Consider the following 27564-nt stretch of genomic DNA (forward strand, 5'->3'; position numbering starts at 1 on the left):
CCTCTTCAATCGGTGTCCGGCGTTATCAGGCAAGGAATCCGCTGATTAGAAGATGGGACGCAGCTTTAATCGTCCAAAAGGGGGCGGAGCCGGCAGGGAGAGCAGCCCAGATGACCACGGGCGCGCGGGGACTCCTGGAGTTTGGAGTCCGCCGCTTCTAGCTCGCAGCCCTGCCGGTCAGAAGAGCAGACACACCCCAAAGTCCTGCAGTCTGCTCCTAGCCGCGAAGCGGGACCCGCGAAGCGGGTCCGGCGAGGAGTAGCGGCAGAAACAGTCAGGCAGGCAAGCGGGTGACAGCAGGCTCCCTCGGCTCCCTCTTCAATCGGTGTCCGGCGTTATCAGGCAAGGAATCCGCTGATTAGAAGATGGGACGCAGCTTTAATCGTCCAAAAGGGGGCGGAGCCGGCAGGGAGAGCAGCCCAGATGACCACGGGCGCGCGGGGACTCCTGGAGTTTGGAGTCCGCCGCTTCTAGCTCGCAGCCCTGCCGGTCAGAAGAGCAGACACACCCCAAAGTCCTGCAGTCTGCTCCTAGCCGCGAAGCGGGACCCGCGAAGCGGGTCCGGCGAGGAGTAGCGGCAGAAACAGTCAGGCAGGCAAGCGGGTGACAGCAGGCTCCCTCGGCTCCCTCTTCAATCGGTGTCCGGCGTTATCAGGCAAGGAATCCGCTGATTAGAAGATGGGACGCAGCTTTAATCGTCCAAAAGGGGGCGGAGCCGGCAGGGAGAGCAGCCCAGATGACCACGGGCGCGCGGGGACTCCTGGAGTTTGGAGTCCGCCGCTTCTAGCTCGCAGCCCTGCCGGTCAGAAGAGCAGACACACCCCAAAGTCCTGCAGTCTGCTCCTAGCCGCGAAGCGGGACCCGCGAAGCGGGTCCGGCGAGGAGTAGCGGCAGAAACAGTCAGGCAGGCAAGCGGGTGACAGCAGGCTCCCTCGGCTCCCTCTTCAATCGGTGTCCGGCGTTATCAGGCAAGGAATCCGCTGATTAGAAGATGGGACGCAGCTTTAATCGTCCAAAAGGGGGCGGAGCCGGCAGGGAGAGCAGCCCAGATGACCACGGGCGCGCGGGGACTCCTGGAGTTTGGAGTCCGCCGCTTCTAGCTCGCAGCCCTGCCGGTCAGAAGAGCAGACACACCCCAAAGTCCTGCAGTCTGCTCCTAGCCGCGAAGCGGGACCCGCGAAGCGGGTCCGGCGAGGAGTAGCGGCAGAAACAGTCAGGCAGGCAAGCGGGTGACAGCAGGCTCCCTCGGCTCCCTCTTCAATCGGTGTCCGGCGTTATCAGGCAAGGAATCATGTTGTAGAACTGCAGGACATTATTTAGACAATCAAGCGTCAAATATTGCATTTTTGGAATACTTTGTCATGTCTTCATGATCACGATATTTTTCATTTGTGTGCACTAACCTCAAAGTCTGTTTATTATGTCTATGAGCTCAATTTGCCGTGTTGCACTGTGGTTGTTGTTTGTTTTCACTATTTAGATTATGGCATTTTGGCAGCGTGTCAAGTGATCAAGACCAAGGCTATGATGGTCGAAACGCGTCATGGCAGGCACTAGCTTGATTTAAACTATGTGCCGTGATATCATTAAAGCACCTCTTGGAATTTCAATCTTCAACGTTTGGTGGTCTGTACCTTGTTCGTCTCACCACACATATGGTGGGCTAGGATTGTTTCTATTTCAAATTCATCCGGAATTGGCTGTCTTCGGATATGCGGACTCTCTCTTCAAGTTGTGCTGTACTGACGAGCAGCCGATATCGCCTCTGCGATCCCACTGACCCAGAAGGAGCACGTTTTCAGTCTGCCCCTGCTGTAGTTGGATTACCGAGTCAAAGCAAGCCGTTTCCAGCGACTAGCCGGCGGGACCCGAGTGGTCGGAGGACTCAAGGGACCGGAGGCTTTTTTGTTCTGGTAAGTTTTTCCTGACATTGTGCATTTATCCTTTAGTGGGTGGAGAGATTATACGTTTGTGTCTAAAAGGTGCCGGAAGACATTCCGAAGCCCCGTCAGGCATAAGTGCAATTAGGCCTTTCTTATCATGTCTTCCAATGAAGATATATATGTACACACATATGTATAGTAAACCTAAAAAGGATGCTTTGACCCACCACTCCATGATGGTACTCCTTGTACTGAAGGGGGTTACTTTTGAACCTATTGTGTATGTTCTGCACAAGCAAAATGGCAGCACTAACAGGGAAGCGAGGCAATAGCTGAAGTGGCCTGACCCACTGCCCTATGCTGTATTAGGTCGTGGGTGGAGGCAAAGCATGAATAACACTACCAATAGAAAAGAGGGCTAACTGGTGCATTAGAATAGATGTAAGTAATTGCATTCATTCATAAAGTGGTTTGTGAAAAAAAACAAATGACATCGGCTAACACCAGACTTAAATATATAACGGGTTGCAAAATGATCAAAATGTCATCAACACATAAATTAAAGTATTTTTTAATTCTTTTAAATTTAAAGTAGAAATTGGCAGTATTTTTCTTCAACAATCCAAAGTATATTACCTGCAATACCTCCGGCCATCCACACAGAAAAGGCACTTGGTGCTGTGTGACCTTCTGGTGTGATCCATTCACACAGAAATGCATAAGGGATAAAGTATAAGCAATATCCAGGAATATCTCGGAGAATCATTGCATTAGCTCCTCGGTAAAGTCCTGTTATCCCTTCATGACGCAGGATCATACTAACACAATGAACAGGTCCCCTGTAAGTCACCATGGCACCTTTTTGCCTTAAAGCTGTGGTTTCTGTGAAAAAATAGGAGAAGAATTAACATGTAAAATAAATGTAATTGAAAAAAAGCCTTTAAGGATTCATTTGTCATGTAGCTCATTTAAAACATGCAAAGTACATTGTCAGACCTATTCGAGGAACCACTTGCAGACAGAATCTACTGAGCCACAAGTGTGGAGGTTGGTGTCATTTGCCTCTGACATTCCAGGGGACCATCCTATTATGGTCAAGCAAACCAGACTAATTATATCCAATCCTCACTTAACTCTCAAAAAAGTAAGGGCAATCAATAAAAGGCTTCTCATCAAACGTTTGTGGGGGGCAAGGACTCAGAAATCAAATAGTCAAACAACAGAGACAATAATTCAGCGTCCATTCCATTGCTTATCTTAGTAAAAAGAAAGTCCTTCAATGGCACATCAAAATGCATTACAATTTGATGGTGGGTGCAGTGACAGGTTACATGATCCACCTACTAGTTCCACTTAATTTGTAACCCATTTGCTTTGTGCTATCCAATTATAGGGTGCCTCCCTAATATCTAAGGTGGATTATCAGAGAAAGGGTAAAAGGTACAGATTAACCACAAAGGGTAAATTTACTAAAATACTACAGTAAGAAACTGGAGTATTATTTGAGGGGGGTGAGTACTGACCTCAAATAATAATCACAATCCCCGACTGGTTAAACCCTCAAAGACATTACATTTATCTCATATCTACCCCTTGGTAGCTATGGCACAGAGCAAACAGGCTTAAGTTAGTAGCAATGGATACAAGTAGCTATGCAGTACTCAAACAGTAAGGAAGTCAAAATACAACACAAGAATAATACCATAACATCTTAGAAAAATAGAGTACTTATTGTTAAATAAGATGACACCGAAATGACAAACATCCAATAAGTAGAACCAGAGTTATGAATTTTTAAGTGTTCAGAGCCAATTGCTGTCATCTGGTTACGCCTGACCGGGATAAGGATACGTTTTAAGGCCAACTGTGATGGAGTACATGTCAAAGAAAAGGACCAGATGTGTCCCAGTCAAAAGGCTACCTTCACACTTAAAAACTTTCATGGAGGCAGCAGGCTGCAGCCGAAGCTGGGCTCGATGTCAATGTGGATGCCAAATAGGAGGTCTCGGTTAAGTCGTTAATGAAAACCAGAAATCTCTGAGTGGAAAATGTTAGGTTTCACTCCCAAACAGCCCTTGACATAAATCAGACACAGGCAGCGGAGTGGTCAACTTTCAAACGTAGAAACTCTTCTGGAGCTCAAATTGCATCAGCGGGACAAGGCTGCTTGCTGTGGCCAAAGAGGGCTCAATGTCATTGGATGCTGGTCAACAGTTGGCCTGCTGAATCGAATTTGCTGTCGCTGAGAAGAAAGTAGAAGGAGCTGCAGTAAACTCATTCCCGGGGGTGATGCACTCTTGGTAGATTGGCTTGCTAGGTTGCAGGGCAAGAAGTTAGCAAAAGGTTTCAAAGCCCCAGGTTTCATGAAATGTTAGGAAGAGTATCATTTCTCAACAGCCAAGGATCCAGGACCTTGAGGATAGGAATTGGGGGTCTAGGCTCACGCCAGCAGGGGCCATCAGCCGGGTCAAGACAAGTCCTGGTGGAACTGGCGAGAAGGGAATGCTTGAAAAAGCCTTCTTGAAACTTGTTGTGACCCTGTAGCAAATAGGAAGTTAGCTTTATGACCTTTGGAGTCCAACTCTTTGTCATGGGTACAAGAGGTAGAGCAGGTCCAGTGTTTAGGACTCTTCTCAAGTCACAGACAGCAGGTCTAGTCTTTCTGTTTTTCACAAGCCAGGCCCAGGAGTGATCTGAGGAGGATGCTGTGGGTCTATACACACAAAGAAGAGGAAAGAGGAACAATCATCAATCAACCTCCAATTCATAATCACAAAACACAAAAAGATTGATGAAACATTGGAATTTTCAATCTTCTCGTTGATCTCACATTTTTTAGGCTATAATGCCCTCACTCACTAGCCGTGACATGGTTCATCATTTGGCATGCTACGACACCAATAGCACTGTAGTTATTACACAGTGAAGTATAGTCATAAAGACTCAAGATATAGTTTTCAACTGGAGTTCAAGTCCCATGAGGCTGTTTGAGTCCTGGAGGCAGACTCTCCTGCATATTCCACCCATCGCACCTGTTTCCACTTATCCCCAGTTTGATAAAGCGCACTTCTGGATCTGGCAGTGCTGGAGTGTTTTTGGCAGGACTACAAGTCCCAGGAGGCTATTTGGGTCCTGGGGGCAGCCTCTCCTGCCTCTTCCACCCACCGCATCTGATGCCATTTGTTCACAGCGCTGTAAAGGCACTTCTGGATCCGGTAGCGCAGGAGGATTTTTGGCACGACTTCAAGTAACAGGAGGCTGTTTGGGTCCTGGAGGCGGCTTCTCCTGCATCTTCCACCAAATGCACCTGCTGCCACTTGTCCTCAGAGCTATAAAGCTATAAAGCGCACTTCTGGATCCAGTAGCGAGGGAGTTTTTTTGGCCAGACTTCGAATCCCAGGAAGCTGTTTGGGTCCTGGAGGTGGCCTCTCCAGCATCTTCCAACTGCCGCACCTCTTGCCACTTGTCCTCAGTGCTATAAAGCACCCTTCTGGATCCCACAGTGTGAAATGCGCCCAAGTAAAGCCTGAGCCAAGGGCCTGCCATCTGGGCTGCCGGCAGCTGACAGAGGTTGGGCCACCCCTCTTGCCTTGGTTTCCTTGGTCCCCTCACACAAACTGAGTTAGTAAATGATTAAAGGAAACACACTCAAGGTCTTGTGAGGAAAAGCTTTAAGAGCTTGAAATCCACCAATTATATCACTACCTAATTAATGGATGCTGTGGACTTAATGGAAAATAAAATAATTAGTGCAGAAGAATGGCTAACTGCAACTAAATATGCCGCTGATGAGGCCCTGTGTAGCGCTATCGTGCAGGCTACGGGTGACGTAATACCATCAACTATTGAGTCCCTAATCCTTACAGATGTAGTTGAACCAATTATGAGTCCATTAAGGCTAAATCATGCTTCTTGTGTTTACAACTAGTCATTGGAATTAATTGATCTTTCGTCTGATCAAGATCCAAATTTGCCACAAGAAAAAAACTGTAAACACCCGGGATGGACCCCTGGTATGATCCCCCAAAAAGACACCTAGGGCCTCTAATGCAAGCATAACCAAAAAAAGTGACAACTATAAGAGGCATGTGAAGGATCAAGATACTCCTGTAAACAAGAAGATGGACGCGCTGATAAAAAAAGTACATGAAAAGCTTGATTATATAGACCAATAGGTCGACTTAGAGAATTGGTCCAACCTAAAAGACAAAGTTGCCCCTGGATGTCAGTCCATATTTGTGACAGCAACTTCCTATATCTAGAAATAATCATGGTTACATTGTCAAATTTAGTTGGGCATGCACAGAAAACAGGACATGGCGACTGTATAATTGTAAACATCCGACACCCAACTATGGTAAAGCTTCTCCTTTCTAATCTTTATCACAGGCAACAGAACCAGAATCATCCCGAGCGGAGGACTGTTGCTGTACTTTTCGGATTCTTTTATAAACCTCAGGGGCCTCATTTATGAGGCTGTGCATCACTTTTACGCCGCCGGTGCCCACCAGTGGCGTAAAAAATGTGCACTGTTGCGCCATATATACAAAGTGACGCATTAGGTAGATGCGTCACTTTGTAAACCGCTGTGCCACAATATACCATGTATGCAAGGGCGGCGTATTGAAGCAAGAAAGGGTCCTGGATATGATGCAGTGAAATCTATGAGATTTCACTGCGCTACTTCTAGGACGCAAATGCGTCAATATCTTACGCCTGCCTCATTGCAGGCGTAAGACTGACGCAGGCCCTTTCACATGGGGCTTGCCAGAGATGAGCAGTTGTTCAATCTGAGGGTTAAAAAGGCTTCAATAATGGCTCCACCCTAAGCTGTCTCTAGGAAACTGGGAATGTATAACTTTCCAGAACAGTATGGTATCTCTGGTTCCCACTGCCTGTTCCATATTGGACCAGGCCTGGTATTGTAGTTAGGTATAATGGGCGCAGGGGTCTACCTAGATGCGTCACTTTGTAAATATGGTGCAACACGGTGCATTTTATACGCCACTGATGCGTCACAAAAAGTGACGCACCAGCGGTGTAAAAGTTACGCAAAGCCTCATAAATGAGGCCCATCATTTTTAGCAAAAGGGGTATCCAGATTCCATATTATACAAAGCAGAAGGAAGAACATCCCTTATTCAAAGACCAGATTTGTTATTGACTAGAGATAAAATATCTCAGAATCGAACGGTTTTAGTATCTAAATATTCCACCAAATCGGCAGCAATAAAAAGGATTATCAAGAAATGTTGGGGGCTTCGGCAGCATGAACCAGACTTCAAAAATGTATTTGAACAACAGCCCTTATTTGCATATACATGAAGCTAGAACATCAAAGAAATGCTGAATAATTCTAAACCGGCAAGCACCATTTCTGAAACTGGCACACAGAAATGACATAACTGCAAACATTTCAATAATATAATTCTTGGAAATACAATTACACATTCACAGTCGGGAAAGCCAGTGAAACTATGGCATTCAGGGGATTGCAACTCAACATTCTTGATTTATTGCATTAAATGCCCATGTGGGTCGATGTACATTGGAAAAACAGAACAAAAAATGTGGATTAGAATAACAGAGCACAAAAGCATGATACAAAACAAAAATACTAACTTCAACCTAAATGCACACTGGTTAGAACACAAACATACATAATATAGCCCAACTAACATTTCTTATTCTAGAAATATTACAAACTAGTCCTGACAAAGACAATTCCAAACTTTTACACAGAGGCAAATCTGGTAGCTAAAAAAGTTTAATACAATGACTCCTAATGGTCTGAATGACAAAATGAATATGGTTTGTTTTTTATAACTGATGCTAGCAGTTTGATTGTAATAGATCAGTACACAATCTAATTAATATGTATTTGAATCAATGTCGTTCTCAATTTGGCATGTTGATCAGTGTACAGAACATTTCAGTCATGAGAAATTCATCATCATATTTAGAATCACTAATGTGCATTGAGAGCAATCATATGTCATTTGCGCATTTGCATCATTGACAATGTTGAACTATAAGAGCTTCTGCCAACTCCTATATAATAACAAAAGTATGTTACATTTGTGTTGGCGTTCCTTCTCATTTATATATTGTCATTTAATTGAGTTTACATCATATAAGGTGACTGTGAGATAAATGATCACTTATGATCCCCACATACATTTGTTGCTACACACACTTTTCTCCTCACAAAGTAGATCTTGTGATTCAATTTATATTCATCACTTTGCTTTTCACTATCTTCACCACTGTGCACGATATTCATACTGTATACACACCCCTGAGATGGCATTCTTTTTTTAATCTAGTCAATATTTTTTTTTACAGAACAGTTTGTTTTAGTTTCTGCGTTACAGCCATATCAAGCGTTGGTTTCTATACTGTAGCCCACAATTATTTGCAACACCTGAGGGCTAGGCAGAGAAATCCGAGGTATTCTTTCTTGAATACAGGCAGCTTCACACTAATTCCCCATTCCTCGTTAACAATTTCTCATTTGTAAGAACTTCAAGATGGCGACCACGTTTCTTCTAAGTGGTAAACACTGATATAATCACTCCCTTTCTCTTTGCTATGAGAGAGTTAAAATCGTGGCTATCACACCCATTTCTGCTATTCAACAACGTGCTTCGGTTATCAAGCGACATACACAATATTTGACTGAAGGTAGGAAGCTTTGTTTTAAAAGTTCCCATTTTATAACTATTCTCCACATCAGGCCATTAATTTCTAGTTATTTATATTATATTGTTTAGAGAACTAGCAGTTACACATTTGAAGATTTATCAATCATCTTGATACTTAATGGTCTCCTCACGGACACCATCATAAGGTACCGCATATCTATATCTTATAACACTCTAAGTCAATTAGTTGTATTGCACATTGATTTATTTTGTGCTTCACTGACTATCTTGCAGATCACGCTCATGATTATTGAGTGATACGAGTGTAACAGCAGCAGTCAGTTTTACCACATTGAGAAAGCATTGTTTTCATTGTGGGCAGCACATTCCTGGTTTGAGACCCATTCCACGGTTTTGTGTTTTTCAGCGCATCAACACTATCTTCGTTACTCTTATCTTTCTCTACACAACAAACTTGTGCATGTCGTCAGTCTATTTTTCTTTTGGATAAGGCACGTTGTTATGCCTTTGATTGTGACTATTGGCAAGATTCGGTGGACTTTACCTGACAGTTCACACACTTTAAATAGCATTTTGAAACATTGATTCACACTCTTCAATCACAAAGACAATGCAAGCCTTTAGATTCATCCTTCCCTGCATATAATTATGACTACCTATACAACCATTTTATTGTTTTTTTATTACAGTGGCCCCTGAAGAAGGGATTTCCCTCACGTAATGCATTGGGCATCTTCAATGGACTCTTTGAAAAATCATTTATTTGTTAAATCAGACATTTTGCTAATTTTTTGATAAATTATGTTGATTTAGTCACAAATTTGAATGTATTATTCATCAATGATCAATAAACAGTGTCTCATTATATAACAGTGATATAAGTGGAATGCCATCCATTATAATAAACAGAGTTTAATTGACCTTAAATTTCATCATTTTAGTGTATAGTATACCAGAAATATGGATAACATTGTTGTATGAATCTTTGTGCTGTGCGGCTAGACATCAAGTGTAAGTTTACACTTGCTAAGTGTTTACAAGTGAGATGGAAAAGCCACCCAATCTATATTACATTCTAAATTGTTTTGTAGGTTTTATAATAACATTAGAAAGTGTTTTTTTATGCCCCGTCTTTTTCTTAGAGACATTTCCTATTTACCAGATGCTTTTAATTTTTAATGTAAACTAGAGAATGATGTTATCTACTATGCAGTCTCTACTTACATTTTACAGGTAACTACCAGGAGGAAGTCCCTTACATTTTTAGATAGTATGACCTATGAAAAATAATAATGGTATAATGGTAGACTTGGCTCTCAAATGCTATACTACCTTGGAGTGTGCTTTTAATGTTGACACTTTCTGATTTTTATTGAACGATATTCATTAGTAGTCTTTGTTCACGACATCATCTAAAATGAGGTCCTTCTGTCATGTTGTAAATTATGAAATTATTAAGCAAACTGTCTTGATAGCACCCATGTAATAATTGCTTATTTTCCACATCTATGATCAGATTGCATCATAGAACACCATTTCATTCCACTTAGATTATACATAATCTCTGAGCGGTTTATAATATGAAGTTTTATTATTAATTCTACCTCATTTAGACCATATAACTTCTGCAAGCTATCTATGACATGATGTGTTAATACAGAATTTTAAGTACATTTTATCTGTAATAAATGCACTTGTATAGACTTGAAAAATCCAAATAAACATTTATTTGGTTAATTTATTGATTGATTTATTAATTGACTCAATATCTATACATAGGGATTAGAACGGGTTGAAACTGTCTACACAGGATACTGTATCGTATTGATTTTTTAGGAGTTCTGTTCGACCTGGCATCCTTGACATGGTTTCCCCTGTATTTTTGCCTCCTCCTCCTATATTTTTGATTGTATGCTGGACTTCATTTTTGCTTGGGGAAGGTTGTACATTCCAAAAGATTTAGTAAAGGATTACATACATCTGTGGCTTCAGGAGAATGAATCAGCTCTCCAAATGGCCCAGGTCCCTGACATACATTGGGGGTGAGTCTGTGGAAGCACTTTGAGGTAGAGGGGAGGGAATATTTCACAGCCTTAAGGACAGCACAGAATCTTACCTACCCTGCCATGAAGGATTCCCTGATCACTAGATATGGTGTCTCCCCAAGTTTAGGTCCTTCAAGAAATCTGATTTCCAAACTCGGCTTGAGTGTGTTGATCATTTTTGCAGAGCCCTTGATAGTTGGGCGAAGGACAGTCAGGTAACAGACTATCAGGCGTTGTATATTTTGATTGCATGGGAGCACTTTAATAGTCTTTATTTTCCAGAGCTGCGCCAGCACTTGATTGACAGCAAGTTGACTGACACTAGTAAGCTTGAGCAGGAGATGGACCGCTGGATGAGTATCAGGGTCCACAAGAGGTATGAGGGAGACTCTGCCAGGGATGGGCACGGTCCCCAACCTGTAGTGAGCCCAAGGTTGCTGAGCCTGAGGCAGCCTGTTTGCTGGTGGTACCCTGGCACTACTGGGTCTGGCACATGATGTGCCTTTGGCAGGACATTTTGGGCAGGAAAAGACCTCTGAAAGGCTTTCCACCCACTTCTTTTTGCCCCAAATGTGAAGACACTCTGATGCACATTGCTTGTTTTGTCAAACTTGTCAGGCAAGTGCCAAGAGTGCAGGGAGACCTAGGGCTCTACTTCAACCTTTACCTGTTATAAGCACCCCTTTTGAATGGGTAGCCATCAGGATTGTGGGCTTCTGGACCCCAAAACAGCAATGAGCAACAGGTTCATCCTTTCCTTGGTGCACCATGCCACCCGTTCCCCAGATGCTATCCCTCTGAAGATAGTGACAGCACCCATGTTGGACCGGGCACTGATTTGGATTTTTTCCCCTATGGTATTCCCCAAGGAAGTGGTATCTGACTGAGGTACCAATTTCATGTCCAAGTACATGACTGCCATGTGGTTAGAAGTGTGTAGTGAACTACAAATTCATCACACCTTACCACCCCCAAGGTAACAGGTTGGTTGAAAGGTTCAACCAAACCCTGAAGGGCATGATTGGGGGGTCTGTCAGAGTCCATGAGTTGTAAGTGGGATGTCTTCTCACCATGCCTTCTCTTTGCTTACAGGAAGGTACCACAGAAGGGTTTGGTCGTAGCCCCTTTTAGCCACTATACAGGTACCCTTCGAGGGTACCTCTTAGTCTGGTGAAGGTAGGCTGGGAGCAAGCTCCTAGGAAGCCCCCAGAATGTGCTTCAGAAAACTCTCTCAGGCAAACCTAGAAGCAAGCCAGGAGGACATGCAACGATGGTATGACCAGGATACCACTTTGTTTGAGTTTCAGCCTGGCTAGAAAGTGTGGGAGATTGCCCCAGTAGAGCCTTGCATTCTACAGCACAAGTTGTTCAGGTTTTTTGAGATGAAGGAATGCAAGATCAATGTCACCTACCTAGTAGACAGGCAAACTCCCAGGAACCCTTTGAGGGTCCTACATGTGAACCACCTCAAACCGCACTTCGAGAGGTTCAAATTGACCATGCTCTTGGCAAAAGATCCCTCTGTCTGCCCAGGAGCAGGAATGTGTCTGTGGAGGGTGTGAACCTCTGCCCAACACTGACCCTGGAACAGCAAAGTGACTCTCGCCAATTGCTGGGGCAGTTTGCCTCTCTATTTTCGTTGACCCAAGGAGTAAGCCATTGGTGCACCTATGATGTGGATAATGGGGATAGTCCACCTGTGAATCACAGAATCTACAGGTTGACTGACAAGGTCAAATCCCGCATCAAGGAAGAGGTTTTCAAGACGCTAGCGCTAGGGGTTATAGAGCCCCCCAAGAGTACTTATACCAGTCTAGTGGTCTTGGTCCCAAAGACAGCTGCGCCCGGTGCCACACCTGAACTAGTATTCTGTGTGGACTACTGTGGGCTCAATGCCATCACTAAGACTGACTCGGACCTTATCCCCAGAGCTGATGAGCTGATAGATCGGCTAGAAGCTGCCACATGCTGTGGTACCTTTGGCTTAACGCCTGGGTATTGTCAGATTCCCTTGTCCAATGGGCCAAAGAGAGGACAGCGTTTTCAATGCCGGAGGGATACTTCCACTTCCATGTCATGCCCTTCAGACTGAAGAATCTCCCTGCCCCCATTCAGATTTTTGGCAACTAGGTCTTTGCTGGAGGATTTAAGTGCGGCCTACCTGGATGACATTGCGGTATCAGCTCAAGCTGGGAAGATCACTTGCACCACCTCTAGGAAGTGTTAAAGGTTGCGCGGAAGGCAGGCCTCACTATCAAGACCAGTAAGTGCCACATATGACAGGGGTCTGTGGTGTACATGGGACACCATGTAGGAAGTGTCCAGGTGGGGCCCCTACAACCCAAGATTGACACCATTCTGACTTTAGAGCCCCCCAAGACCCAGACTGAGCAGAAGGCCTTTTTAGGTCTCACCGGCTATTACAGAAGATTTGTCAAGGGCTATAGCACCATTGTTGCCTCTTGACTGAGCGAGTTCCAGGAAGCAGTCCAGTAAAGTGATCTAGAGTGAGGCTTGTCGGAACACATTTGATGCCCTGAAGGCAGCCATCTGTATGACATCTCTGCTCAAGGCACCTGATTTCTCCAAGGAATTTGTTGTGCAGACGGACACTTCATCAGAGCTTGGTGTGGGGGCAGTTCTTGCACAGCTAACCAAAGAGGGCCTAGACCAACCTATAGCCTTCATTAGCAGGAGGTTACTTTCCCAGGAACAGAGGCGGAGCACAATTGAAAGGAAAGCTTTTGCTGTGGTCTGGGCACTGAAGAAGCTACGGTCCTACTTGTTTATGACTCACTTCCAGGTTCAGGCAGCCCACAGACCCCTCTGATGGTTAATGCAGATAAGGGGTGAGAACCCAAAACTGTTGAGCTGGTCCATCTCCTTGCAGGTAATGGTCTTTATTATGGAACAGCACCCTGTTACAGAACACGCCAATGCTGATGGTTCGTCCAGATTCTTCTGCCTTAGTTATGAGAATTACCAGAAGGTTGGGTAGTTCTCCCTACTTTCAGCCAGAGGGAACACGTGTTAGATGCGGCATCCTTGGCATGGTTTCCTCTCATTCATTCATTCATTCAAGAGTTTTATATAGTGCTGGCTAGACCCGGAGGTATCAGAGCGCTTTACATGAGGTTCCACAAAAATTACATTACAAGATTACATCACTTCCAATTTACATCAGTTGCTAGACAAACAATTACAAGAGTATAGAAGGCGAGATAATTGAAGTGTAGAGGGGAAGGGGGTAAGGGTAAAGGGATAGGAGGGAGATACGGCAAAGAGACGAAAGGAAAGTCTGTCCAAAGTCCGGCTGGGTAGGTGACGGTCGAGGGGAAGTCCCAAAACCCATCTCCTCTATAGCTATCAGGTAGCTCCACCGGGAATTGGCCAAATAGCTCGGTCTCAGTGGGAAAAACAATTAAAGAAACATGGAGGGCAAAATAAATGGGGCGTAGAGGGGAGGGGGCATGGAAGAAGAGAAAGGGGGGATAGGGGAAGAGACAACTGGGAGAGACGAAATTAAGTCTGTCTAAAGGCTGACTGGGTAGGTGACGACCAAGGAGGGAGTCCACGGCTCATCTCCCCTATAGCTAAACCAGGTAGCTCCATCGGGCATTCGACAAAATAGTTCAGCCTCAATACATTGAGAGAGGAGAGAAGGAGAGACAAAAATAGAGGGAGGATGCGGGAAGAGATGACAGGAGAGACGAAATGAAGTCTGGCTGAAGACCGACTGGGTAGGTGACGTCCAAGGAGGGAATCCCTGACCTGTCTCCCCTATAGCTAAACCAGGTAGCTCCATCGGGCATCAGACAAAATAGCTAGATCTCAAATGACGAGAGAAACTTCGCAGATAGACAGGGTGGGGACTAAGGGTCAGGACAGGTGAAGGCAGAGGTTAGCAGCAGGAAAGTGGAGAGGAGTAGAGGGAGGAGATAAAAAGGGTGGGGACTAGGGCCAGGACAGGTGTTAGGAGAGAGGTACGGCAGAGAGACGAAGGAAAGTCTGCCGAAAGTCCGGCTCGGTAGGTGACGGTCGAGGGGGAAGTCCCAAAACCCATCTCCTCTATAGCTGTCTAGTAGCTCCACCGGGCATTGGCCAAATAGCTAGGTCTCAATTGGAAAACATTTAAAGAACATAGAGGGCAAAATAAATGGGGCATAGAGGGGTAATGGGGTAGGGTAAAGGAGTAGGAGGAAGCATATGACAAAGAGACGCAGGAAAAAATCTGCCCAACGTCCAGCTGGGTAGGTGACGGCCGAGGGGGAAAGTCCATAGCCCATCTCCTCTTTAGCTACCAGGTAGCTCCACCGGGCGTCGGCCAGAAAACTAAGTCTCCACGGTCGGGGGTAAGTTCACAGATTCAATGTCCGGATGGGGGAAGGGTCAATGTCAAATTAAATATCTCAAAGTAGGAGCACAACATGGAAGGGACTATAGTGGCATCCATCTTGGGGTCAGGCAAGGGGTTCTGGTCTTGGTGTTACCATTCAGCCGGTCCCCATTTTTATCTTTTGCTCAACGGGGGGGGGGTTGGAGATTGTTGTGCAGAGGAGGAGCTTGAGGGCAGAGCCAGTGTCCTCATGTCTCCCGAGGTGGGTATTTCCGAGTTATAGTTGCTAGGGGGGGAGAGACAGCCGCCATTTAGGGATCAGGTGGGGCGCCACTGGATTATTACTTGGTTTGTCTTAAAGCAGATCGTAGTCTTCTCTAGAGATCTGTGCTATTGCTGTCATTACCATCTAACCTGTGGCCACTATGCTGTTGATGTCTGTGGGGGCCTCCCTTGGGGTGTCGCCCCCATGGCCCCTGGCGACGATCTTCTGTAGGCGCCTTTTTGGGGTCAGGCTCATTAAATATAGGCTCTCAAATACAGACTTATGCCCTAAAAATGACCAAGGGGGACAGTGACGGGGACCTCAGCCTCGCGAACTCACCACCAGGCCCCCTGGCGCTCCTAGCGATGTTTGGAATGTCCCTGTTCACTGTCTCTCATCTCGCGGTGGATGTCGGCAATGGCGGGCGGGATCCCCATAGGATCGGTAACTCCTACCCAAGCTGTGTGCGCCCTCTCCGCACCGGCAGGCCTCTCGCTGCGTCTCCGCTGTGTCCAGTATGGTATGGGGGGATGGCAGAATCTCATCCGCTGGTGAAGTGGAGACAGGCAACGTCACGGATAGTTCCTCTCATCCTCCGGGCGCAGTCCTTCACTCCGCTCGTCAGCCCCCACTCCCGGAAGGTCTCCAGGCAGGGTGTGCACCCAGCTCGAGCTTCATTAATCTTTCTCGATTAATCTTTCCCGCAACTGTGCCTTCTCTCTTCTTTCTTCTATACCTCAACCAATCCCCCTGGCCAACTGGCCATCCAGAAGGGGCTCAAATGCCCTGAGTCCAGAATGTCAGGGCGCGCTGCCAACGCAGCGCCAATCAGGGGTGCGCCACCGGTGCAAACCTAAACGTTGCAGCTGCCGACTAGTTGCTCGGCCGCACGAGTGAGAAAATGCCCATCATGGGCAGCACGGGCCCACGGGGTCTCATGTATTTTTGACTGTATGCTGGACTTCCTTTTTTATGGTTTGTGTACTCTGGGCACTTTGTCACTGCTGATCAGTGCTAAAGTGCAAGTACTCCCTGTGTAAATTGTGATTATGATTAGTTATTCATGATTGGCATATTCAATTTACTGGTACTGGTAAGTCCCAAGTAAAGTGCAGTATGTGTTCCCAGAGCCTGTAAATCAAATGCTGCTAGTGGACCTGCACCACTAGTTGTGCCACCCACATATGTAGCCATGTAAACTTTCCTCTGACCTGCTATTGCAGTGTCTTTAAGAGCAGTCTTAAAATACCATGTCTACCTGGCAAGTGCACCCACTTGCCAGGCTTAAACCTTCCATATTACCGCATGTAACGCACCCGTAGGGTAGGTCCTGAGGTTCTGTAAATTACGAATTCGTTCGTGCTCAGCCTCCATTTTGTAATCGCCGCCATCTTGTGTTGCCCTCATTCAGGCAGCGCAGCGAACGCAATGTTTTTGTCGTTTTCCTGCACCTTCACGTGTCAGGTGGCTTCTCTGCTTATGTTTACCTATGAGTGTCAGGGTCTGGCCGAGTACACTAATTCCTGTCTGAGCTGATAAAATCCCCGTCCGGACTATTTGTTGGCTCACACCATTGTTTCCTCCAGGTTATCTTATCTGCTGTCCTTCGCTACATGTTTCATGTATTCTCCTGTTTCACGACTGTTCTTCTAACACATACAGCTGTGTTTTCTCTGCTTGTGAATTGAATTGTGTGGATTCACTCGATAATTTACACAAGGGGTCGAGTAACAAACACAACCGGGAAACTTGAGTTACTTTGGGCTTAAGGCGTTGTTTGTAACATTTGTTTATGCCTTCTGCTCTTGTGTGATCGCATTTTGCATTGTATTATACCATATATAAACCTGTGCGCCACGGAGTTAAGTGGCAGTCTCTTTGATCCTCGTTATACTGACGACTTCTAAGACCACTGTACTAGCTGCAGCTAATAAATACCATCTTCTACGCCAGACGAAGAGTCCGTGTCTCCGTATTTGACAAGGCAGGTGAATCCCGGGGATTTTAGGCGTACCCTGCGCCACCGGGCCTTAAGGCTGCGGTTCTCCAACTGGCGCCCAAGGTGGGGCGACTTCAGAGGTAGCGGTTAAGCCCGAGGGTTGTGAGGAGCCCCGCATGAAAATTCTGGAGGACGTGCACCACGTGATCGACCCCTGTATGTCGCAAGTGGACCGAAAGTCTTTGATAGCGCGGCTACTCCCTTCCGACGGCTACTGAAGACTGCTGCCCTAACTGTTGCCCTGCCTTGGACCCGTCTGATGATGTTTGGTAAAGCGAGACGATAGACGGACCTTCGCTGGTGTAGGACGATTCTTAGTTAAGTAGTTGGTGGGTCCCTCCCACAATCCTTTGTTTTGTTTTGTTTTTGGGGGTTTTGATTCAGTTATTGCAATTACTGAAGCCAAGGGGTGAGTACGTTTGTTCTGTCCTGTTGAATTATACCCCTTGTTGTTTGTGAATAACCTAGAGAAGTAGCGATGCCTGGGTTAAGTAAGTTCAGTAGAATTTGTTGTTTAGGTTGTACGAGGGATTCCCAGTTGGAAGATTCGTGTCCGATTCCTCCAGTTGAAACTCCCATTTATGAGCTCTATTCTAAACATGGTATTGGTCCCATTACTTTCAATGAGACGTGGGTCTGATTCACGAAAAATAGTGGAGTTTTGAGATGGCCCCCAAATGGTAGTTTTGACTCCGCTATTCTAGATAATTTGGAAACAATCCTGTTTAACCGAAAAGCTCGGCCGGCGATGTTTGACTCGTTCCGCCTCTGGCGTAAGGAAGCCAAACAGAAAGAAATTAAGCAAGCGAAAAGGGATAAGAAAGCACAGAATATGTCCATTATAGAGGCTGCTCAACAGTTCAAGAATAGTGAAACAGATGGTAGGAATGAAATATCAGAAAGACAGCATCGTATCGCGCTAGATAGATGCTATCCGGTGTTGCCTACTTCCCCTTCGGTTAAAAATAAGGTATTAGAAGAAGACTCTCTGATGTCTTGTTTATTAAATTCACCTCCGCCCTATGCTCAAAATCCTACTGCACCTTTGTTGCTCCCTCCTATTGCTCAACCAGTGGCTGCTCACTTGCCGATTATTCAGCAACAGGTTCAACCTGTTAATGCTTCCCTGCCTGTTGCTACTCCGTATTCCCAACCTACGATTCAATCCCCACCTGTACCAATTTCCACTTTTGTTCCTCAGCCATCTACATTTCAGTCTCCATTACCTTCTGCATCTGTATTGCCTCCCATTCTCTCGAGGGATTCCCCTACGTCACGTAGGAGATTAGCTGATGCTGTCTCCAATTACTTTTCTCCTCTTCTCGGATCTTTGAATCTGTCTCCGGCTTTTTCTAGACGACAATCCCGTTGTCAACTTCCTCTTCTGGATGAGAAAGTAGTTTTGGGTTCCCTCACTCGTAAATGGATTGAGAGCGGATTAGAATATAGTACAGAAGATATTATGAGTTCTTTTCACCAATGGGTAGAGCCCACACAGAGATATGTTTTTAATGTTATGTGTCAGACTCTTATTAAAGGTTGGGAGGATATGGGGTTAGACACAGTCCCTTCGGAGCTATTGCAATTACAAGCCGACTTTGATAAAGGTGTTATCGTAGGGCCACGTGTCGATGCGGTGAATGCACTCATTGCGTTTTGGACAATGTTTTTGTCTTTGTCCCTTTCCAAGACCAATCCTACAAAAACCAAAGGCATTAAGAACTATCCAATGCATGAAGTTCCCCCGGTATGGAGGGACGCGGTGGTTGGTCCGCCTCCTGTCCCTGCTCATTTTCAGCGTATATGGGTCCATGAACCCTGGAAGAGGTCTGAGGTATTGGCGCTTAAACAAACTCTTCCAGATCCGCATACAAATCCAGCTGGATATTATAAGGAATTGTCCCAAACAGTTGACGCCTGTATTATGAATTTGGCTGATATTGATATGTTGTTTGGGAATATTGTTCCACAAGCATTATGGGCACGGATTCGTAAGGAAAATCATAATGCTGAATTAGGTGGTGATTCAATCAATCAATCAATCAAGCATTTATATAGCGCACTACTCACCCGGAGGGTCTCAAGGCGCTGGGGGGAGGGGGTCAGCGACTGCTCGAACAGCCAGGTCTTGAGCTGCTTCCTGAAGGCGAGGTGGTCCTGGGTCATGCAGAGGTGGGTCGGAAGGGAGTTCCAAGTCTTGGCGGCCAGGTAGGAGAAGGACCTTCCTCCTGTGGTGGCTCTACGGATGCGGGGGACGGCGGCGAGGGCGTGGCTGGTCGATCGAAGCTGGCGTTTGGGAGCGTAGAAGTTGAGGCGGCTGTTGAGGTATCCTGGGCCTTGGTTGTGTAGGGCTTTGTGTGCGTGGGTGAGGAGCCGGAAGGTGATTCTCTTGTTGACCAGGAGCCAGTGTAGGTCTCTCAGGTGTCCGGAGATGTGGCTGCGGCGGGGGATGTCCAGGATGAGTCGTGCTGAGGTGTTCTGGATCCGCTGGAGTCTCTTCTGGAGTTTGGCGGTGGTTCCGGCGTAGAGGGAGTTGCCGTAGTCCCGACGGCTGGTGACGAGGGCCTGGGTGACCATCTTCCTGGTCTCGGTGGGGATCCATCGGAAGATCTTACGTAGCATGCGCAGGATGTTGAAGCACGACGAGGAGACGGCGTTGACTTGTCTGGTCATGGAGAGGGAGGAGTCCAGGATGAAGCCCAGGTTGCGAGCGTGGTCCGTGGGTTTGGGTGCGCTGCCCAGGGCGGGGGGCCACCAGGAGTCATCCCAGGTGGATGGTGATGATCCCAGGATGAGGACTTCTGTCTTGTCCGAGTTCAGTTTCAGGCGGCTGTTCGACATCCATTTGGCTACGTCTGTCATCCCCTTGTGCAGGTTGGCTCTGTCGGTGGCGGGGTCGTGGGTGAGGGAGAGGATCAGCTGGGTGTCGTCGGCGTAGGAGATGATGTTGAGGTTGTGCTGGCGTGCGATGGCTGCGAGGGGGCTCATGTAGACGTTGAAGAGTGTTGGGCTGAGCAAGGAGCCTTGAGGAACGCCGCAGATGACTTCGGTGGCCTCTGATCTGAACGGGGCTGCTAGTAGAGCCGCTGATTCGGGTCAAGTGGGTGGTGCGAAACCCGACGATCTGATTACGGCCCTACCAGGCAGAATAATTGAATTGATGAAAACTATGATGCCCACGGTGCGATTAATTGGGATAAGCTAGCCGCATGCAAGCAAAAGAAAGATGAGAGCATTTCGGATTTCTTCACCCGTTTTGAAGAAACGTTTATCGTCCATAGTGGTCAGGATTTGAGTACAGAGGGTGGCCAGCGGTTGTTTGTGGACAAGTTTGTATATAACTTGCTTCCTGAATTGTCCAATAAATTGAAGAGTTCTGAAAGTGCATGGGCTGTCTCTTCCCCGGCTAAAATACTGGCTACCGCATAGTATTATGAGAATAGAGATAAGGAGGAGAAAGAGAAACAAGAGAAGAAAAATAAAGATTTGAAAACAAAGGTTCTTTTACAGCAAGCTTATCCTCCGCGTTCTGCACAGTCTCAGTTTTCTCAACCCCCACAGTTTCAGAAAGTGTTTCAGAAACCTGAGTATTTCACGCCACGTCTTCCGTTGGGTCCTAATCAATGTGCGTATTGTAGGGAAGAGGGACATTTCAAGAATAGTTGTCCGGTTTTATTACAACGTAATAATGGGATGTCTGCTCCACGAGGACGCAGGAATTGTCAGTCAGGATCTAGAGGTAGAGGACGAGGAGTGTCCTCTCAGAAACAGCGTTCTGCTGTTCCCTCTGCTGCTAATTATTTCGATCAACAGAGAGTTCAGTCCATGCAGTATTATAATGATGATTATTGCGATGATAGGACTGATGACTTTCAGACCGAATAGGACAGCCGTGGACGAAGTGAGGGAGTTGTGTCGATTCCAGTAGATCAAAATGGGACATATGTCACGATCAATACTATGGGTGTTTCGGAACCATTTCTTTTGGATACTGGTGCGATGAGAAGTTCTATTATGCATGCTAAACTCCCTGGGGCACCTTTGTCTGGCTTAATAAATAATTCTGTCGATTTTCTGGCGCCCCAGTTCGTAATCCGGTTTCTTGTCCCTTACCTGTTTCAATTGGTCCCTATGATTTGAATGCTCCACTTATTCTGACAACTGGTTGCGGTGAGAATTTGCTAGGTTTGGATTTGCTAAAAAGGCTACATGCAACGTTGTATTGTTCTCCTTCGGGTGTGCATTTAACGTTGGGTTAGAAATTGACGTCTTCCATGTATCTATCTCGAGATCAATTCCCGCCCGAATTGCTTTCTCTTCCTGAAAGTCTTTGGGCTACAGGCCCCAATGATGTAGGTTGTCTTGCGATTCCACCGTACGTTGTTACAGTGAAGGAAAATGTAAAATTGCCGCGCATCCCACAATATCGTATATCTAATGATGGAGGGAGAGAGCTCTTTTGGCTATTGTTGATGATTTCATTCAGAAAGGTGTGGTTGGGCAAACGAGAGGAAATGTTTGTAATAGTCCTGTTCTTCCGATCCTTTAAAGAACTGATCCTTCACAGCCTCCTGTTTATCGATTTGTTATTGACCTTAGAGAAGTCAATAAAATTGTGGTGCCACAGTTTCCTGTTGTTCCGGACATTACAGCTTTGTTGACAATGATTCCTGCTTCGGCAGCTTGGTTTTCGGTTATTGATCTCCAAAATGCTTTCTTTAGTATTCCTATTGCTGAAGAAAGTAGGGATATCTTTGGTTTCTCTCTCGGAGGCCGAAGTTTTAGATTTAAGAGAGCTCCCCAAGGCTATTGTGAAAGCCCCTCTATCTATAGCAAGGCTCTTAAATCACAACTTGATGCTTTTTCTTTGCCTCATGGCGCTACCCTTATTCAGTATGTTGATGATTTGCTGTTGGCTGCTGATACAGAAGATGTGTGTAAGGAAGTGACTGTTGCATTGTTGCATCATTTGTCTGCTCTACAACATAAGGTGTCTCCCTCTAAGTTGCATTATGCCCGCCAAGAGGTTACCTATCTCGGTCATCTCTTGTCGAAGGAGGGAAGGCGATTGACCCCAGAACGCATTCATGCTATTTCACAGATGTCTGTACCCACCATGCAGAGAGAAGTGCGTGCCTTTTTGGGTATCACTTCCTACTGTAGACAATGGATTCCTAATTTTTTCACTTTTGGCGAAACCATTGTTGGCATTAACGTTGAAGGATACGCCACATCCGCTCCCTTGGACGGATGAATGTCAGAAAAGCTTTGTTGACCTACGTACTGCTCTATGTTCTGCTCCTGTGTTGGGTACCCCAGATTATAGCAAGTCCTTTACATTGTATGTTCAAGAGAGAGAGGGTTGCGCATTATCAGTTTTGACACAATTATTTGGAGATAAACAGAGGCCATGTGCCTATTTCTCCGCTACATTAGACCCAGTAGCTAAAGCTTTGCCTAGTTGTCTCAGAGCTACAGCAGCTGCAGCGATTTCTATCAGACAATCTGCCGGATTAGTATTGGATAACACACTCATTGTTATGGTTCCACATGCAGTGGATACCTTGTTGAACAGAACCAGAACACAGCATCTTACGAGTGCTCGTTTGTCTGGATATGAGCTGACACTCCTAGCGAGTCATGTGTACATCAAAAGATGTAACACGTTAAATCCAGCTACACTGTTGCCACTGCCAGATGAGAAAGATGTTCAAGAAAAACATGATTGTTTTCTTCGAACGGAAGAAGAGACGAAGGGTAGGATTGATTTGAAGGACACTCCGCTCAAGGATCCGGATGGGACCCTATGGGTGGATGGTTCTTGTTTTAAGCTCCCAAATGGTGAAACTACTTCTGCTTACGCTGTTACTACCTTATGCACTATTGTTGAGACGGTACGCATTGGACATAATTCAGCCCAAGCAGCCAAATTAATAGCCTTGACTAGAGCATGTGTGTTGGCAAAGGGAAAGAGAGTGAATGTGTACAAGGAAAGCAAGTATGCTTTTGGCGTCGCTCATAGTTTTGGCAGGTTATGGAGAGAGAGAGGATTCTTTACTTCTCACGGGACGAAAATCCAGCATGGTCAATTAGTGACCAAACTTCTTGAGTCACTTACCTAGCCTGCACAGATAGCAATCATAAAGTGCAGCGCACATAAAAAAGTTACAGATGATGTGGGTCGTGGAAATGCCTTTGCAGATGAAGTAGCAAGAACTACAGCTAAAAAATACAGCTATTCGAATGTATGTGGCAGGTCCTGCAAATTGGGTTAGGGAAGTTGGAATGTGTGAAGACACGATTGACAGTGTGAAAACGATTCAGGGAGAAGCAACTGAGAAAGAATTAAGAACGTGGAAAGAAAGTACAGGAATGTTGGACTTGTCGGGTTGTTGGACGGAATTGTCAGAACATCAGCGATGGTTATTACCGGACGCTTACATTTTTGCCGGTTGTAACTATGGCTCATGGTCCAGCCCACATTAGTGCAAAAGGCATTTGTAAACTCTTGGCTCCAGTGTGGCAGAATGAAGGAATTCCAAAATGTGCAGAGAACGTGGTTAAGCATTGTATTGTTTGTCTAATGCATAACCCAGAAAAGGGTACCCCAACCCCAGCAGGTAATTTTGCTCCCCGTCATATCCTTTTGAAGTGTTGCAGATCGATTACATTCATATGGATCGATGCAACAACCTTAAGTATGTTCTGGTGGTGGTATGTGCCTTTTCCCGCTGGATAGAGGCCTACCCCTTGAAAGATAACACTGCTTTGTCAACTGCTAAAGTGTTGATTAAAGAGTTTTTCCCCAGATGTGGTTTGCCGCGAATTGTCTGGAGTGACAATGGAAGTGAATTTGTGGGCCAAATTATGCAGAAAGTATGGTCTGGTCTTGGAATCAGGCAAAAATTCCACGCGGCAAACCATCCACAGTCAGCAGGATTGGTTGAGTGTTATAATGGTACACTCAAGCTTAAACTAGCTAAGATTCAAGCCAGTACGGGTCTTGCTTGGCCAGATGCTTTGCCCCTAGCACTTTTGTCAACCAGAACTACTGTACACTCTCGTATGGGACTTAGCCCATATGAAGTGGTATTTGGACGCCCAGCTAATGTTTGGGGTGTCCCTCGCCCCAAGAAATATTCTGATATACCATACCCTCTGTTAATCGGTTATTTGCATGATTTGACTACTAAATTAAGTATTATTCGTCAACAGGTACAAAGTGCTCTGCCAGAGGCCTCCACGGACCCAGGTCCCACCATCCTGCCCGGTGACTGGGTCTGCATCAAGAATTTTCAACGGACAAAGAACTTGGAGCCTCGTTGGTCTACACCTACGCAAGTTTTGCTCGTCACCCGCACGGCTGTGAAAGTGGTCGGCAAACGAAACTGGGTGCATGGTGTGCACTGTAAAAAAGTGCCGTTACCATTACCCTTTGATCAGTGGGTTCGCAGTGGTACAAGAGAATCGAATACTGCAGCCGTCCCTTGTTTTGTGCCCTTTAGTGATGCTCAAATCTATGGAACTCAATCTGAAAAAGCAGATGACAACATCCTTCAAGCTGCTGTGCCTGCGCACCTTTGAATAGACACTACAGATCCAAAGACATTGTTTAAGGATCAGACAGTGCCGAGCAAAACTCACTACAACTTAAGGGCGAGAGCTGACAAGAAGAATTGAATATTTTGAACACTTTACTTATTATTCAAAAGACATTTTTATATATATTGATCTCTTGCCTTCTTGTTTTTTTGTGTGCGATATTTTAGTATTAGATGTGCCATCCGTCTCCGTCGCAGGGTCACGGTAGGAGACTCAGACTGTAACCTAGTTTTTGTTCTTTTAGTAAGTGGCTAGCACCTCAGGATATACAGAAATACATAGCTGAGTGATTGAAGAAGATTGCCGTGAGCGACATTTTTTTTAGATAAAGATGGATGGTACAACATTCTAGGTAGGGAAAATAGAAAACAAGAAATGAGATTGAAATATTGCAAATCATTGCGTAGTCGATTTGGCGTAACTTTATGTATTTTTATGTTTTTGTGTATTCTATTAGCCTGCATAGGATGGATCGTTCATATTTTACACTCGAGAAATGCTGTTAATTCTACTACTTCTTTGCCCTCTCGTCTTTCTGTCTTTTCACCTAAAATGCATACTCTACCCCCTCATGAACAGATAAGGAGAGCTGAATATATGAATAATACGTTTATCCAGTTATTGCACCAACACCAGTTGGCCATTAATATGACAGACTGTTGGGTGTGTGGTCTTATTCCACCAGCTAGTTCGTCCCAGGTAGCTAAAAACCTTGGGATTAAGATCGACAATGGCCTCACACTGCGCTCACAAGTAATTGGTCTCACTGGTACCTGCTTTGGCCTACTCTGGATGCTACGCAAGTTCCTTCCCCTGCTATCGGAGGAACATAGGAAGATCACGGTGCAGGCGATTATAGGCTCGAGAATCGACTATTCCAACGTCCTTTATCTCGGCCTGCCAGAATATCTGCTTCAACGGTTACAGGTTGTCCAGAATTCGGCAGCACGTGCCATCTTTGGACTATCTCGCCGTGCTAGAGCCTCGGGCCTCCTGAAGGCTCTGCACTGGCTCCCTGTCCGGAAGCGGATAATTTTTAAGACTCTCACCCTGGCACACAAAGCCTTGCACACCTCCGGAGCAAAATACCTTCAGAAAAGGTTGACTTTCTATCGTCCTGCCAGGTCGCTCAGGTCTGAAGCCCTGTTTCTTGCGGCGGTTCCTCGTGTGAAGAGAGCGCGCATCGGTGGCCGCTCTTTTAAATTACTAGCGCCGCAGTTGTGGAATAAACTGCCTGTGTCTCTGCGCAGCATTCCCAATTTGTTGGCCTTTAGGAAAGGGCTCAAAACCTGGCTTTTTACCTCTTAGCTCTGGCCTCTATTAGGCTTTCTTTTCCTTGGGTTTTCCTTTATTTACTCTCCCTGTTGTGTTATGAGATTAGTGTGCAATTCAAAGCGTCGGGACACTCTTTCGAGTAGCCGCACGCTATACAAAACCCCTGCATAACATAACATAACATAACATAACATAACATAATACGCAGAAGGGAATGCCTTATCTGGTCCTCCCTTTTTCATATGAAGGTTCAGCTTGGGCTTACCTGACTATGTTTTCGGCTGCATACCACAACAAACTCAGAAATCCTGTAAAAACTTCTGGGACTGGGTTGGATTTTAGCCACAGCTCTTTGATCAAAGGTATAGTGGTGATGGCTAAAATCGTAGAAAAGGGCAAAATTCCGCTGGATGAGAAGAAAGCCTATGAAGGATGGAATGTTACCCATTATGTCTCTGGTCTTGGTGACAAAACAAAAAAGGGTGAGTCCTCCCCAGTATGGACTGTACCCCATCAAGGTAATCTTTGTCTCCAAGTTAACAGTAAGAAAATTGATAACAAGCAGAATTGTTTACATACCTACATTTTCTCGTCCCCTGATTTCCCTCCATTGATTCCGTCTCAGGGAACATATTTTGTGTGTAAGGACAGAGCTTACACCTGGCTCCCTTCCAATTTTTCTGGAACTTGTTATGTAGCCTTCCTTCTTCCCCCTACGTATTCGGCTCCATCAGACCACCATACAATTAAATATAGCCGAGGGATATTTGACGCCAAGGAAACTGCAGCCCAGGAAGGAAGGGATTTCCTCAAGGGATTTGTTCCCTTCTGGGGCCTGATAATAAACAGCAGACACATCAGGCAATTCGTTCGAGTGGTCGAGACCACTATTAATGTTACTGCAGGCGCAATAGGTAACATTACAGCAGAGCTTCAGGCTGATCGTCTTATGACGTTGCAAAATCGAATTGCGTTAGATGTGATCCTGGCAGACCGAGGAGGTGTCTGTAGATTGATCGGATCTAGTTGCTGCATTTATATTCCAGATGATGATCCGGCAGTATACCAAGCCATTTCCAAATTGCATACCATCTCCGAGGTGATTCATCAGGACGAAGGAGATTGGTCTTTTAAGGGATGGTTTTGGAGAATGCTGTCGACGTGGGGATGGAAGATTTTGACATTTCTGGGAGCAATTTTGGCCATCATATTTTCTTGTTGTCTGTGTGTTCAATGTGGTCCCGCAGTATGTGGCCTATTGGCTACTTTATGCGTCCCACGTCCTGCAACTCAGAGGACAGAGAACATTAGGATGATGGTGCAGCAACAGCTTGAGGACTTTATGAACATCGATGCTGATTCCGACTCAGATTAGCGTGAGTTGGTTTGTTTTTGCCTGAGTAATGGCAAAAGGAGGGTCTGAGGTTCTGTAAATTACGAATTCGTTCGTGCTCAGCCTCCATTTTGTAATCGCCGCCCTCTTGTGTTGCCCTC

At 45.7% G+C, this 27564-nt stretch overlaps 1 protein-coding gene across 2 annotated transcripts in view; it reads right to left on the minus strand.

Moving 5' to 3' along the window:
• Nucleotides 1-27564, minus strand: part of SLC25A48 (solute carrier family 25 member 48) — a 388984-nt gene that overhangs the window by 95945 nt on the left and 265475 nt on the right. For both annotated transcript variants that reach the window (XR_013598678.1, XM_078653233.1), the window contains exon 5: nucleotides 2520-2765. Coding sequence is in view for 1 of the 2 variants with exons in the window: in XM_078653233.1 (XP_078509359.1) it covers nucleotides 2520-2765 (246 nt within the window). In the remaining variant the exon portion in view is untranslated. The remainder of the gene's footprint in view (nucleotides 1-2519; nucleotides 2766-27564) is intronic.

Source organism: Lissotriton helveticus, chromosome 7, assembly GCF_964261635.1.
Source record: "Lissotriton helveticus chromosome 7, aLisHel1.1, whole genome shotgun sequence".
Taxonomy (NCBI): domain Eukaryota; kingdom Metazoa; phylum Chordata; class Amphibia; order Caudata; family Salamandridae; genus Lissotriton; species Lissotriton helveticus.